The sequence below is a fragment of the Polypterus senegalus genome, chromosome 10 (genome assembly GCF_016835505.1).
Source record: "Polypterus senegalus isolate Bchr_013 chromosome 10, ASM1683550v1, whole genome shotgun sequence".
Lineage (NCBI taxonomy): Eukaryota > Metazoa > Chordata > Cladistia > Polypteriformes > Polypteridae > Polypterus > Polypterus senegalus.
Genome location: NC_053163.1, coordinates 177830030 through 177842661, shown reverse-complemented (window position 1 = coordinate 177842661; position 12632 = coordinate 177830030). Strand labels below are relative to the sequence as shown.

General features: G+C 41.5%; 1 protein-coding gene across 1 annotated transcript in view; it reads right to left on the bottom strand.

Moving 5' to 3' along the window:
- The window catches only part of LOC120538322 (neuronal growth regulator 1-like), a 238603-nt gene that overhangs the window by 53762 nt on the left and 172209 nt on the right, over window positions 1-12632 (bottom strand). Inside the window, exon 4 of the mRNA XM_039767784.1 lies at window positions 3587-3707. Within this exon, the coding sequence (XP_039623718.1) occupies window positions 3587-3707 (121 nt within the window). The remainder of the gene's footprint in view (window positions 1-3586; window positions 3708-12632) is intronic.

Sequence of the window (12632 nt, the reverse complement as noted above, 5' to 3'; positions counted from 1 at the left end):
AACTAGAGATAAAACCAGTAACTAACAAGTCTGTGTGCCGCCTGAAACTACACATCACCATTTAATCAGGTTGTATGTTTGCCAATATTCAAATGTACCAATAATACATTGTTTAAATTGTAACAACTCCTGCTTGTCTTTTACTATACCTGATTGCCTGAGGTTATAGATATAGAAGGGAAGGGGAGGAGAAGTTATATACTATAATACCTTATAAACAGTGGTAAGTCTGTGAGATTAGGCTTTCTGACAAAGGCTATTTATTAATAATACAAAAGGGGAAAGTAGAGCAATATATTACTCCACCAAGACAAAACAATCCACTATAGGGCAGCATTGGCCGTTTTTATTGACAGAATTTGTTAAGGATGTTATGAGGGAATACACACCCTGTAAGACTGTGAAGACTGCACATGCACTTTTGCTCTCATCCAGGTACAATAAGCTGTCCCTGCCCAGATAGCAGACAATTCTGCCCTAAATATGATTGCCTTTAGGCACTTAAAGGTTCAGTTATGGCCATGGCAAATATATTGTGTCCCAGAAGTGGTGAAGATGTAACCAACCACAATTAGCGATTTCCACAGTAGAGAAATTCTAGTTTTCATGTAAAGTGCGTCTGGCATTAGAGTTATAAACCAATTATGGCCCAGCTGTTACCAGCCACATGTAGGAGAGTTCATGCCATTTGTACACATGCAATCAAGCAGATGTAATATATTTTTGGCAAAAGTGGCCCACTTGAACCATATTTAAGGGTTATATGCCATTTAGATTCTGGACCATTAATTGCCCAAATGTAATTAACCACTGTCACACACGTGCAATTGAGAGGCAGCTAGAGGGCCTGAATAATAGTAATATCACACCAGACCAGGGGTTGGCAAGCTGCACTAACTCTCTCTCTCTCTCAATCCTCTGCAGACCGTCCACGGGAAGTCCCGCTAGGTTCTGGCGACATTGATAACATCATTTCCAGTACCGGGCGCAATTGAAGATGAAACTTCTGGTCCCAAAGATGTCACTTCTGGCTCTGGCGCTCTTGATGACAACACTTCCAGCCCCAATGACATCACTTCCTGTTCTGGCTCCAATGACGTAATTTCCTGTACTGGCCTTTAAAGCCACCATCTTGCCTTCATGCCATCAGTTCTGTTCTGGACTCTTAACCTGTGATCATATCTCAACAATTTACCCATTTTTGCTGCCAAGGCATATTATACGGGTGGCTGCCCCAAACCTTTGTGATGTTTCTTGGTCATTTTTGTGACACCACACATCCAGTATGCCTGGCATTGCAGTTTAGGCCTAACAGTAACCAGAAGGGTTTCCATGGCATTTGTATTTTTGGGCCTATTATGCCCCAAATACAATAAACTTTAAAGTAAAGTGTGTATGTCATTTCCATTTTGGGTCAACAATAAGTTGTAACTAACCACACGTGTCTATGAAAGGCCGATTTGGCTGGGACACTTTACCTTTAATGTCCATGAAATGTGTAGACATGTTAGGCTTTTGAGATTAAATGCTGTTAAGGAAGGATGATCCCTAAAAGAATGACACTAAGACTTTTTATTAATCTATAAACTTTCTACAGACAAAAAAAAAAAAAACAAAATTACATTCAGTCGATATTTGCTGTGACCACACAGTCTCAGTTCTCTTGGGGTGTGCAGTTTTTGTGGTGTGTCTGTGCTCAGGCCCACATCCTGCTTCAGATACGGTCTTATTAAGGTTGAGCTATAGTTGTGCTTTGGCCCAGTTGGGCTTCACACATCATCTTCAGAAGGTTCAGTTGTGCCCCAGGTCTGGCCCAGTGTATACTCAAGCTTTGGTTTAATAAAGGTTGATTTGAGGCTGCGTTCTTGATGCCAGATATAGATGAGCTGATCACCACCTTTCCATGGGCCAAATGAAGGTGGTAAGCATGGGTCAGCACTGGGCTATTACTCAATTGCTATTTGGGTGGTCAGTTAGTATTTTGTTTTTAACTAACAGAAGCTAAACCCTTAGCAACGTGTGCAATGAATTGATTTTCAGTGGTAATAGACATTGCTTTCATTTGCTTTCAAGTGTTCTGCCCATTGATTTTCTATCATCCGACCATGTTAGAGTGAGTACTGTAAGTCAGCTTAATGAGAAAATACGACTAATTTTGTGTAACGGCAGCATGCCCTCCATTCATCATTCCCAACGTGCTGAACTGAAGGCATTTGAGTAACGTGCTAACAGCTAAGATGGATGTTTCTACAGGCATTCATCTCAAATAAACCCATTTGTAAAGTGGAGACTTACAAACTTCAAAGAACATAAGAAACCTGACAAACGAACGGAGACCATTCGGTCCATCAAGCCCATTTGTTTAGCTAATAGCCTAGCTGTCCCAACATCTCATCCAGATCCTTCTTAAAGGCTGTCAGGGTTTCTGCTTCAACTCCATGTCTTGGTAGTTTGTTCCAGAGTCCTACAACTCTTTGTATCCAGAAGTATTTCCCAGCTTCAGTTTTAAATGCACTTCCCCTTAATTTCTGATATCCTCAAGTACAAGATTCACCCTTATGTTGAAACAAATTTGCTGTATCTGCCTTTCATTGGTTTCAAATGTAGAAATTCTACAATGTAGGATGGTCTGGTAACACTTTAGCTAGTTACTACAAAATGACATCTATTACTATTAAAGTAAGCACTTTCTATAAATTGAATGTATTACTGTTTCTTGCCCGATCTAGACCCTTACAATGAAAGGTATAGGGGAACGGAGGAAACGCTTAAGTACTTAGCAAATATGTCCAATTTTCAAGCCAAGACAGCCATTGAGTATTGATCCACGCCTTCTGTGTTTCCAACGCATGTTTGTGATAAGGAAAGAGATCTGTAAATAATTGTTTTATCGCGTATTCCTGGTGCTATTTTTATCATGGTAGGAATATTTCTTTTAGCTTGTGTGAATGTTCACGTAAATTTCAATCAAAACAAAACCAACCACGTGACATGAAAAGTTTACTGTGATTTGGTCTGTTGCAAGTACGCCGCGTCCTGGGTGGGTGAAAAGTTGTTGTGCAAGGATACCAAGTACTATCACACACAGCTGGTCTTCTTTTAAAATGGCTGAATCTCATATTATTGGTGTTTATGTTGTTCAAAAATGACACGTATAAAGTATTTTACAATGTGTGTGTTATCGCAACATGCAGATCGGTATTCGACAATTGTCTTGTCTTGAAAAATGGATGTATTTGGTTAAATTTTCAAGCTTCTCCTCCATGCCCCTTAGACTGCAATGCAAAGTGCTAGTGTGGGTAAGATATAAAATATTTAAAATTTATAAAAAAACAATTACATTTAGAACATCAGTGTGTGTGGCAGTTGCATATACTGTATAGCATGTTTGTGAATAAAAAAAGCTTGACTTGAAAAATGCTGAACTTAATCCTTTAACGTTTATAGATAACCTCCTGATCAGCTAGCAACTGAGGTGAAAGGAATGACATTTGATTAACAGTAACCTCCCCTTACAGTTCTCATTAGTTATTTCATAACTAGGTCACAAACACACCCGAGCGGTTTATGATGACACAGTACTTACTTCTTCTCTCCTTTGTACCACTCAAAAAGCGGCGAGGGCACTGCAGCGGTCTCACATCGTATCAATCCAGGGCGGCCCAGGCCCATTCCGGTGAGCTTCATCTCCAGTATTATCGGAGGATCTACGGAAAACATTAGACATCGGTGACATGTTCTTGTCTTTTAGCTCTGCACTAACTAAAGCATGCAGAAACAGTTTTATAAATGACTGTGGCTCCCGGGTATCACACAGGGTCATCGTCGATGAGCTGTGACAAAGAGCTGTGCCGTGCAGGAGCCAGGTGATTATCCTTGAGGAACATTTCTATTGGGTGTGATGTGAACTTTTGAAAGGTAAGCTTAGCCTTGCAATTAGGAATTGTATCATGCTTTTTTTTTCTCAAATAAAAAAAAAATGCTTGCAAGGCTTAGCTGAAATACTTAAAGAGAAATATTGAGGATAGCAGCAGGGTTATTGTCGATACTTTTCTCTTTAAGCATACAGACGCATGCAGCTGTCTACAGCAGTAACCTCAAATCAACTGTTTCCTTATTAATTCACATATATTGTGCTTAAGTAAACACTGCCAATCTGTTATCTTAATTACTGTTTCTTCCATCGATACTCTCGTACGCACTTCTTACCAAACAGTATATCGACTCATCCTAAAAATATTATAAAAGGTGCTGGATGTTGTTGTCGATCCCCTGACAATGACTAAGTGCCGCTTGTTATTAATTGCATGACATGCATGACACTATAACTAAACACATAGAAACCCTGCTTTCCATGGTCAGTCATCTCTGCAGTTTCAGGGGGCTTGGGAAATATGCATTTTTTGCACCAGATGTTTTCAGCTGTGTCTTGTAATAGTGATGCAATATAAAATCAATGAAGAATTGCTCGTGGGCCACTGTGACCCAGAGGTTAACCAGATGGACTATGCAGTAAATACACGACTTCCATTACTGGCTCGCCATGCGACCAGTTCTCTAAACATACATTGGGCTTCCATTAAAAATGAGCTCTGTGCTGAGAGTACGCAAGATCCATATGAAATAAGACAAATCTCTACTCAGTATGCAGCATGCAGTTAGCAGGTACCCAATTTAAGGCAGTTCATCACATCTGATAAGCAAAAAGTGGTTTTAGAGCTTAATGCCATCAAGCTTATTTTTTTTTTAAATGTTATTTCAAGAAAGTAACAGAGTGTACAATCCAGCAGATAAAATTGGCAGAGCTTATGCAATGACAAATTACTTCAAAGTCAATCTAGAAACAAAAAAACAGCAGAGAATTTAAAGAGAAAACAGAAAAAAAAAAATTAATGAAACAAGAATTCAAACTCAAATCGAGGCCATCAAGCATTTAGAAGATACGTTTGTTATGGACTGCTACCAAAAGAAAAAAGAAATAGTCCTAAAAAAAAAAATGGCCATAGAAAGAAATTCAATTAATAACATAAGAAATTTGACAAACGAGATAAGACCGTTCAAACCATCAAGCTCGTTCCAAATCAAAAATGAAAGACAGTTTGAAAATTACGTAGTAACCGCAACAGATAGAAGCTGATGCAATACAACCCGTTTGTGATGGCTTATGGGTAGTCTGACTAGTTGAAGCCAATGGACCCTCTGCTGCAAGATTCCACCATTGACGAATAGCGCACCATCGTGAGAATTCTTTGGACAGAGGAAGTGAAACCTGCTGAAATTCACCTGAAGATGTTGGCTCAGTATGGAAGTGAAAACAGCCTGACCCAATGAAAAGTTTATGAATGAGTAGAAAGGATTAAAGTAGAAAGAACAAGAGGAACCGACAAAGCTGAATTTGGTCGATAATCAACATAGTGCACACAAGCCCACATCGACAGGGTTTCATCAGAGAAGACTGATGGATTACGTTGTCCACTGTTGCGAGGCATTTGGATATCAGTTATGGATCTGTATCTGTCATAGTGCATGACTTGGGGTACGCAAGATGATACTCAAGGTGGGTGCCCAAACAGAACTGCACAGACAACACCCTTTGGTGAATTTCAGACGGTTTCACTCCCTCTGCCCAAAGGAATCAAACTTTGTCACACTATTCAATAGTAATGATATCCCGCAGCTGATGAGCCATTTTTATTTGACTTTGACGTCAACTAGACTGACGACATTGTGCTGCGTCGTGTATGTTCAAACTAACCATAAGCCACTGAAAACGTGCCGCATTGCGTCAGCTTCGACCTGTTGCAGTTTCTACATAATTTTCAAACTGTTTTTACTTTTTGATATACCATCGTAATTGATCCTAACAAACAGGCTAACATGTTTTATTCAGCGATATAGGTGGAGTTCAGCAGAGATAACTCATCGGCGTTGGTTTTTGGGCACCCATCTTGCACAAACTTTATGGTGTCCCAAGGCATCATGCACTGTTGTACGTGCAGATCCACAGCTGATATCCAAATGTTCAGCAACAGCAGACAACATAATCCACCGATCTTCTCTAATGGAGACATTCACCCCTACTTTCTCTGCTGTTCTTTTTCCGGTTTTCTGTGGTGGGTGGTGATCTGCACCACCACCACCTGATCAGGACACGATGCATTGATGGATTTAAGGCCAGGTGTCCACATGACCATCATTATCTAATTCTTCCACGTGAAGCCAAAAAACCATGAGGACTGATTGAGATCATTTCTGTCAGGTAGAATATCCAGTGAGGGCTGGGTGGTCTCATGGCCTCAGAACCCCTGCAGATTTTATTTTTTTTTTCCTCCAGCAATCTGGAGTTTTTTGTTTTGTTTGTTTGTTTGTTTTTTCTGTCCTCCTGGCCATCGGACCTTACTTTATTCTTTGTTACTTAGTATTGCCTAATCTTATTTTTATATATTTTTTTTATAAACTTGTCTTTCTTCATCTTGTAACGTGCATTGAGCTACATCATTTCTATGAAAATGTGCTATAGAAATATATATTGATTTGGGCTTTTGTGTCTGATGTTGATGGTCAACCAGATCGAGCTTCATCAGTTACACTTGTTCTTACTGTTTTAAACCTTTCTAGCTATTCATAAACTTTTTGTTGAGTCAGGCTGTTTTTTATTCTGTACTGAGCCAACATCTTTGATCGAATTTCAGCAGGATTCACTCCCTCTATCCAAAGAATTCTCACTATGGCGTGTTATTTGACAATGCTGGAATGTTGCGGCGGAGGGTCCATGTTCATTTACTATTGGCTTCAACTAGTCTGGTGGCCGAGTGCTGTGATTTCCGTGTTCAGACTACCCACAAGCCATCACAAATGTGTTGTATTGTGTCAGCTTCTAACTGTTGCAGTTACCCATTCTGCCCATTCAAAAGCTTATCGTTGAGTCACACTGTTTTCATTTCTGTACTGAGCCAACATCCTCCGGTGAACTTCAAATCTCACTGCGGTACATTATTCAACAATGTTGCAATCCCACAGCAAGTCTTAATGCACTTTACCTTCACTTCTCCATCCTTGAGTATGTGATTCACCCTTAACTTGAAAGAATTCTACTGGACCCTATGCTCAAAGAAAGGGTGGGGATTTTGGACTGCTAAGAACAGTGGTGCTCTCCTTGACCTGATCCAACGTAAAAATACAGATTGCAATGGAATGTCTACAGCCAAAAGACTTCTATGAAACATTGTCACCCACATGTGCACGGGAAACAGTTTAAGGGCTCAGGTGATGGTAACTTTTCACCAGTCCAGGGGGTGGCGCTGTGTGATAACGCTCTCTCTTTTCCTCCCTCTTCAGACCGGAAGACTGACAGTTCACTTCTGGTGTCTGCCTACCTGGATCCACCTCTTCCTGCCTGGCAGCCATATGACCAGAAGAACCACCATCTTTGATAAGAATAGGACACTTCACGCATTTCTATTTCTGTTTCAACTTTATAATAGACAGGGATGGCCATAAGGTGCGTCAAAACATTTTCATTGTCCTGTGTTTCTATTATCTCTCTATATGTGTTTATGTATTTCTTTTTCTTTTACCCTTTGATTATTGTGTGTCTGATAATGTTGGGTTTTACTGTACAGCACTTTGGTCAATCTTCATGTTGTTTTGAAAGTGTTTTATAAATATATATATACACTGCTCACAAAAATTAAAGGAACACTTTTTTTATTGGGCCTGGCATGAAATCAATTAAACCTGTCTGATAATTTTCTGGTTGGTTAAGCAGCTGAGGTCATTGTTAATCACTTTCAGCTGTATTGGTGTTCATGGACTTAACAACAGGTGCACTAAAGTGGCAACAATTAGAAAACCCTCAAAACAGGACTGGTTTTACATGTGGAGGTCATTTCAAGTTTCTCCCTCTTGATCTTTTTTGGCTGGTTTTCTACTCGTGCTAGTTTTGGCTTGAGTAATCATCTCTACTGGCAGTATGAGGCGATTCCTTAACCCTACAGAAGTTGCACAGGTTGTCCAACTTCTCCAGGATGGCACATCCACACGTGCTGCAGCAAGAAGGTTTAATGTGTCTCCCAGCACAATCTCCAGAACATGGAGGAGATTTCAGGAGACTGGCTGTTATTCTCGGAGAGCTGGACAGGGCCGTAGAAGGTCCTCAACCCATCAGCAGGACCGATACCTGCTCCTTTGTGCAAGGCGGAACAGGCTGAGCACTGCTCGTGCCCTACAGAATGACCTCCAGAGGGCCACTGGTGTGAATGTCTCTACCCAAACAATCAGGAACAGACTTCATGAAGATGGCCTGAGGGCCCGACGTCCTGTAGTGGGCCCTGTGCTCACTGCCCAGCACCGTGGAGCTCGACTGGCATTTGCTCAAGAACACCAGAATTGGCAAGTCCGCCACTGGCGCCCTGTACTTTTTACAGACGAGAGCAGGTTCACCCTGAGCAGCTGTGATAGACGTGAAAGAGTCTGGAGAAGACAAGGAGAACGATATGCTGCCTGCAACGTCGTTCAACATGACAGGTTTGGTGGTGGGTCAGTGATGGTCTGGGGAGGCATATCCATGGAGGGATGCACAGACATCTACTGCGTAGGAAATGGTGCTCTGACTGCCATAAGGTATGGAGATGAAATCCTTGAACCCATTGTCAGACCCTACGCTGGTGCAGTAGGTCCTGGTTTCCTCCTAATGCACGACAATGCCCGGCCTCATGTGGCAAGAGTATGCAGGCAGTACCTGGAGGATGAAGGAATTGAAACAATTGAATGGCCTTCACGATCCCCTGACTTAAACCCAATAGAACATCTGTGGGACATTATGTTTCGGTCCATTAGGCGCCGCAAGGTTGCTCCTCAGACTGTACAACAGCTCAGGGATGCCCTCATACAGATCTGGGAGGAAATGCCACAAGACCCCATCCGTCGTCTCATTAGGAGCATGCCCCGACGTTGTCAAGCATGCATACAAGCTCGTGGGGGCCACACAAGATACTGAAAAGCATTTTGAGTAGCAGAAATTAAGTTTTTAAAAAAATGGACTAGCCTGCCACATCTTCATTTCACTCTGATTTTAGGGTGTCTACACAATTGAGCCCTCTGTAGGCAGAAAACTTTTATTTCCATTAAAAGACTTGGCATCCTTTTGTTCCTAAGACATTGCCCTGTCGTTATTTGTATAGATATCCAACTTCATATTGAGATCTGATGTATCTAATGTGTTTCTTTAAAGTGTTCCTTTAATTTTTGTGAGCAGTATATATATATATATATATATATATATATATATATATATATATATATATATATATATATATATATATATATATATATATATATACACACACACATACAGTACAGGCCAAAGGTTTGGACACACCTCCTCATTCAATGTGTTTTCTTTATTTTCATGACCATTTACAGCACTCCGTCACTCTCCTTCTTGGTCAAATAGCCCTTACACAGCCTGGAGGTGTGTTTGGGGTCATTGTCCTGTTGAAAAATAAATGATCGTCCAACTAACCTGACTTCTGCACAACACAACTGCTGGTCCCAACCCCATTGATAAAGCAAGAAATTCCACTAAATAACCCTGATAAGGCACACCTGTGAAGTGAAACCATTTCAGGTGACTACCTGTTGAAGCTCATCGAGAGAACGCCAAGAGTGTGCAAAGCAGTAATCAGAGCAAAGGGTGGCTATTTTGAAGAAACTAGAATATAAAACATGTTTTCTGTTATTTCACCTTTTTTGTTAAGTACATAACTCCACATGTGTTCATTCATAGTTTTGATGCCTTCAGTGAGAATCTACCAATGTAAATGGTTATGAAAATAAAGAAAACACATTGAATGAGGAGGTGTGTCCAAACTTTTGGCTTGTACTGTATATATAGATATATAAATTCTCTATCCGTCAATATGTCTGTCCACTTTTCATAAGAGAACTACTTAACAGATTTAGCTAATTTTTTTTTTTTTTTTGTATAATTTGCTTCAACATGGGCAGCACGGTGGCGCAGTGGTAGCGCTGCTACCTCCCAGTAAGGAGACCTGGGTTTGCTTCCCGGGTCCTCCCTGCATGGAGTTTGCATGTTCTCCCCGTGTCTGCATGGGTTTCCTCCCACAGTCCAAAAACATGCAGGTTAGGTGCATTGGCATTCCTAAAATGTGTCCCTACTGTGTGCTTGGTGTGTGTGTGTGTATGTGTGTGTGTATGTGTGCCCTGCGGTGGGCTGGCATCCTGCTCGGGGTTTGTTCCTGCCCTGTGCTGGCTGAGACTGGCTCGAGCAGACCCCTGTGACCCTGTGCTAGGATATAGCGGGTTGGACAACGACTGACTGCATGCTTTAACATTTCATTTGATTTTGCGACCTCTCTCATCACGCTAAGAATTATAGTTTGCGAATCCGAGAGATGCACAGAGGGACGAGGAGAAGGGGTGGGGCCCTCCTCACACACGTGCCACTTAGGGATGTACCCCACCTCCGCTTAGCTAGCGAACGAGAGAACTACTTAACGGATTAAGATTAGTTTTTTTTTTTCAATAATTTGCTTGAACATTCCAGTTGATTTTGCGACTTCTCTCATTGCGCAAAGGATCATAGTTCGCTTGCAGGAGTGATATATTCATGCTAATCTGAGACAGAGGCTGCGGGCCAAGGGGAGGGGGAAGCATGACGTCAGGAGTGGGGAGCCAGTCTACCTCTGCATTTTGGAGCATACCTTGCCTTTTTGTAAAGTTTGTTCTGTTTCACTACTACACGGGCGAAGGGGGGCAGCTAGTAACATATACATGCATGTAGCATATGCGGACAGCACATTGCATTGATTAAAAATAAGCATAATTAATTGAAAGCAAAACCTTTCTGTAAAATCAGATCATGCTTTGGCGTTCAACGGCATCAATGGACTTGTGGTGAAAGTGAACGATACGTTGTCATCAGGTGCTGTATGTGCTCTCTGTTTTTTACAATTATGATGATAGTGTAGGAATCAATATAAGGTTGAAAGAATTGGCAGCTATGGTTGTGAAAATATGAACTGCAAAATATGTATTTGAAGTAAAAGATGAGTTTTACTCCATCCAATGGACTGCCGTTAAGAAAGCAGATAACAAAGAGCCACAGGAGATGAAGAGTTTAGTACTCAAAACACCTGAATCAACAAATCAGCCGAGCAACACCAGGAGAAGCACAGACGAGGCTGCACAACATCCACCTTCTGACTACAAGTCTGGGCAAATAACTAAAGAAATTTAACGTTACTGTCCAACTGGAAACGCAAATAAGCCATGACAAAATAGCCACAGCATGTTAACACATGATATATACATAGACCACGATGTTTCCTAAGCACGACTTGCTGTTGTTATGCCATATAGTGATTAAATAGTCAAAATGACAGAAAGATATCATAGCAGACAGACACACTTCTCAAACACGTGGAGCCAAGTAGCTGCGGCTGTCTACATGTTTGTGTGTCTGTCTGTCTCCACAGTCACCGCTCTCATTACACCTTACTACTTGTGCTACTGAGCTTCTGAATTGATAACCACAATTTTAGCTTTCTATTTTCTCTCAGGTCTTTTGTTCAGGTTTCTTTTGCTCTCTCCCTGAAACCCCCCAGTGGTTTAAAGTGCACAGACTGGAGGAGTTGAGTGCCAGTGTTTTAGAAAGAAACCCTGTGGGTGAAGCCTTTGCAGTGTCAGATTTCACCCCTATTCGCTAGAAACATTTTCAAAGAGTTTTCCCCAAGCGCATATTGAAACAAGTCTGCCTAAAACTGAGCCGGTCTCCCAAAAACACAGTAAAAGCAGAACAAGGCCATATAGCTCAGAATGAAGGGAAATCAAGAGTAAACATGTGGATGCAACAGGGGTGGCAATGTCGCTTAACCAGAACATCAGCTACACCTGGTCCCGTATATATACAGAATGTTGGAAGTGGAAATCCTATGAAAAGCAAAAAGAAACGCTACTGCTGCACCATCAATCAAGGAAAGTTCTCTGCCTGAAGACATGTGATGAGTAGCGGAGAATCAGCATGGCGTTCTCATATCAGCAATTGCTGTGTATTTTTTAATTGCCACAGAGCGGGGCCAGTGGGCAGCAAAAAGTGGGCTGTGGTATGCTGTCAGGAAAGGGCAATCTTTTGTCACACACGTGCACTTGGGAGGCAGTCAAAGGGTTCAAATCGGGACATTGACACACAAGACCAGGGGTTAACGCTGAGTATTAACTCTTTTAGGGCGGATGTCGACTTTTGTCGACACAAGGGGTAGAGGGCGGATGTCAACTAAAGTTGATATTCAGGGGCAGATAGCAGAAAAATCAATAAAACTCACTGCAATGTTATAGGTAGACCCTCTTTGCTAGAAGGACTGTTACACTCACTGATTTGACGTCATATCCCTGAGTGTACGTGAGTAGCATAAACAATGACTAGAATGGCATCGACATCGGACGAGAGAGTGAAGCAGATGCTATTATTTATTTATTGTGCATCGGACACTGACTTCTTGAACTCCTATTTTGATGTAAGTGATCTGGATATCGAAAATGAAACACAGGCACCTGCATCAGTTGATCGGTCCCCAGCTGACTGTGCAGTTGAAATGCCTATGGCAACGTTC